Here is a 2,810-nt window from a genome sequence, read left to right as displayed (position 1 = left end):
TCACGCGTATTACAGATCATAGAAACTCTCCAACCTTCCAAGGTATCTAGAGATACCCACCTTGCAACATACCATCCCTTGGAAACAATTTTAAGAAACGATCAAACCGCGCGCACATGCGTCGGTCTACTGCTCTCGTACTACACCACAAGGTCAGGGGGCCTAGATGAGGGTATAGTATCTTTAGGATGAATAGAAGACGCACTTGCTGAGCATGTATACATTATATCTTTGTATATGTACATGCATCACTATATATTTTTTTTAGATATCTTCAGTTCTGAGAGTATTAACCTCCTTTGTTTGAATTCTTGCGAAGCATTTGCCGAGCAGTAGCGGGAACAGAGCGCTGGCATAAGTAATCCTCCTCTCAGGACTTCCTGTTTGCATGTCCCAACAACAGACATGAGAGGATGATTAGATAACTAATCCAATTTGCCGTTTTCAATTAGAAAATATAATTTACAGGGTTTCGTATGATTATACAGTATATGGATAGACACCTTTTTAACGATATTTATATATGTGTATCATGAACGTGGGCATTAAGGGCTCAGAACTGATGATATAGGACTGCAATCCTAATAAAACAAAAAGAAATAATTTACATTTTTATTACAAAACTTAACAAATAGATTTCAACGGAGACAGCACCCATTCGGGACAACGTCCAAAACGGAGGATTGAAAAGCTTTAAGAAAATAAATGAAATAAAAAAAAAACTACGAAGTGCCAAAAGCTAATGGCAAGCAAGAGGCAACTCCTTCAAAAAACCACTCCCTTAGAAGAGGACACCGGAGGAGTGTCCTTTGCAGGTCAGGTGATCCAGGCAGGCGTCGGGGCAGCACTTATCGTGCCCGGAGCAGTCGTCGTCGGTGTAGCACAAGGTGGGGCCAAATCTTATACCTGGGCATTCGGGTCTGACTGGAGGGCACTCGAATGGCTCTGAAAGAGGAAAAGAGAAGATTCGTGAGGCGACATCCGAGAGAGAGAGAAAAAAAAAGAAAGAAAAAACAATAAAATGTTAATGAAGTTATTTTTAGTCACATCAGAATGGGTAAGATTATGCAATTACATCGAACTATTCTTCTATATACTTCGGAAATTAGGTTAAAAGTTATATATATATATATATATATATATATATATATATATATATACATATATATATATATATATATATATATATATATATAATATATGTATATATACTATATATATATATATATATATATATATATATATATAGTATATATTTGTATATATATATATATATATCATAGTATGTGCTGTGTTTTAATTATATATATATAATATATATGATATATATATATATATTTTATATTATAATATATATTTGTATATTATAATTATATTATTATTATATAATATATACACATACATATTTTCTCTAAAATTTAATTATTCCTTTTTTTTTATACTGGCTAAAGTTCATTTATGTATTGGTTCCTTATTCATTTCTTCGCAGTTCTGACAACTGACTAAATCTTGAGCCAGATTCGCCCGATCTACTCACTTTGGTCAACGGAGCAAATGTAATGTCCACAGTGGTTGCGATCGTAGAATTTGCACACGGGTCTTGGTGGGGGGACAGGGGGACACCCGGCCAAACCACCAGTAGGAAATCCACCACCAACACCACCTGGGAAACCGCCGACAGCGCCACCTGGGAATCCGCCAACAGCGCCACCTGGGAATCCGCCAACAGCGCCACCTGGGAATCCGCCAACAGCGCCACCTGGGAATCCTCCTTGTAATCCACCGATATGGCCACCTTGCAATCCACCACCTAAATGACCACCTGGTACTCCAACAGGCACGGCCAGACCACCTGGACCGAATCTGGTATTTCCCTGCTGCTTCTTGTCTTGTGCTGCCACAAGGGCTACAGCTAGTACCAACAAACTTACAACGCGCTGCAATGAAAAGAAAATAATTGGTTAAGGTTGAAAAAAAGAGAAGATAATAATAAGGAATAACACAAACCTACATACGTGGAGAGAGAGAGAGAATGTTCGAAGTACTACAAAAAATAAGCTTTGATATTTAGTGCCAGGTAAAAATTCCACTGCTAGACTTATTTGCGGAATTTACATCCGAATAATATCCCTCTTGATTTATCACACTTGAATCAATGACAATCAGTCTATCCCCCAGGCAACCGGAAACTTTTGAAAATTAAGCACAATTTATCACGAGTCAAACATAAAGTAAATCGCAATGAACTTCAGAACGTATAAATTTGAACACTTACTTGCATATTGAGTTTCTGAGAAGTCTTGGCAAACACATCCCCGCTGACCTTTTATATGCTCCAGCCACGGTCTGCAAAAAACATTCGCAGTGAAATTGCCAGATGGCTCTATGTAAGCCTCAATTGTTTTCTCCTTCCAGAACGGTTCTCATTGATTCCTATGCTCACCAGATGTGATAATGGAAATCAGATCAATAATTGAGTTTGTCACTTTTCTCCCCAAATTTCCGGAAGCGCAGATTCTGAGCTTCTTAATCAGTAGCAGACAACTCTTTGGCCAATGACGTCGGATCTGCGTTGGTAATTGGAGCCGGTAAGTTTTCAAGCTGGTTCTCTTTCTGGATATTCCAGCAGGGGAATTCGTTGAGTTACGTCAGAGGAATAAAAAATAGATATATTTTTCTTCATTCAGTCAAACTAGTCCTGCATGAGTCATGCACGGGAAACTTATATTTGCTAATCGGATATTCTCAAATCAATATCGATCTTTAGTTTTACGTCACCTATGCACATTCTTAGGCAAGCAAGCAAGCAA

At 38.0% G+C, this 2,810-nt stretch overlaps 1 protein-coding gene across 1 annotated transcript; it reads right to left on the bottom strand.

The window, feature by feature from the left end:
* Positions 1–598: 598 nt before the first annotated feature.
* On the bottom strand, positions 599–2,428 carry LOC135224060 (acanthoscurrin-1-like). The gene is made up of 3 exons (XM_064263005.1): positions 2,276–2,428; positions 1,538–1,937; positions 599–945 (listed from the first exon to the last, which is right to left on the bottom strand). The coding sequence occupies exons 1-3, from the start codon at positions 2,279–2,281 to the stop codon at positions 782–784; spliced, it is 570 nt and encodes a 189-aa protein (XP_064119075.1). The 5' UTR covers positions 2,282–2,428; the 3' UTR covers positions 599–781.
* Positions 2,429–2,810: the final 382 nt, after the last annotated feature.

Source organism: Macrobrachium nipponense, chromosome 11 (assembly GCF_015104395.2).
Source record: "Macrobrachium nipponense isolate FS-2020 chromosome 11, ASM1510439v2, whole genome shotgun sequence".
NCBI classification, from domain to species: domain Eukaryota; kingdom Metazoa; phylum Arthropoda; class Malacostraca; order Decapoda; family Palaemonidae; genus Macrobrachium; species Macrobrachium nipponense.
This window is presented reverse-complemented; position numbering and strand designations above follow the sequence as displayed.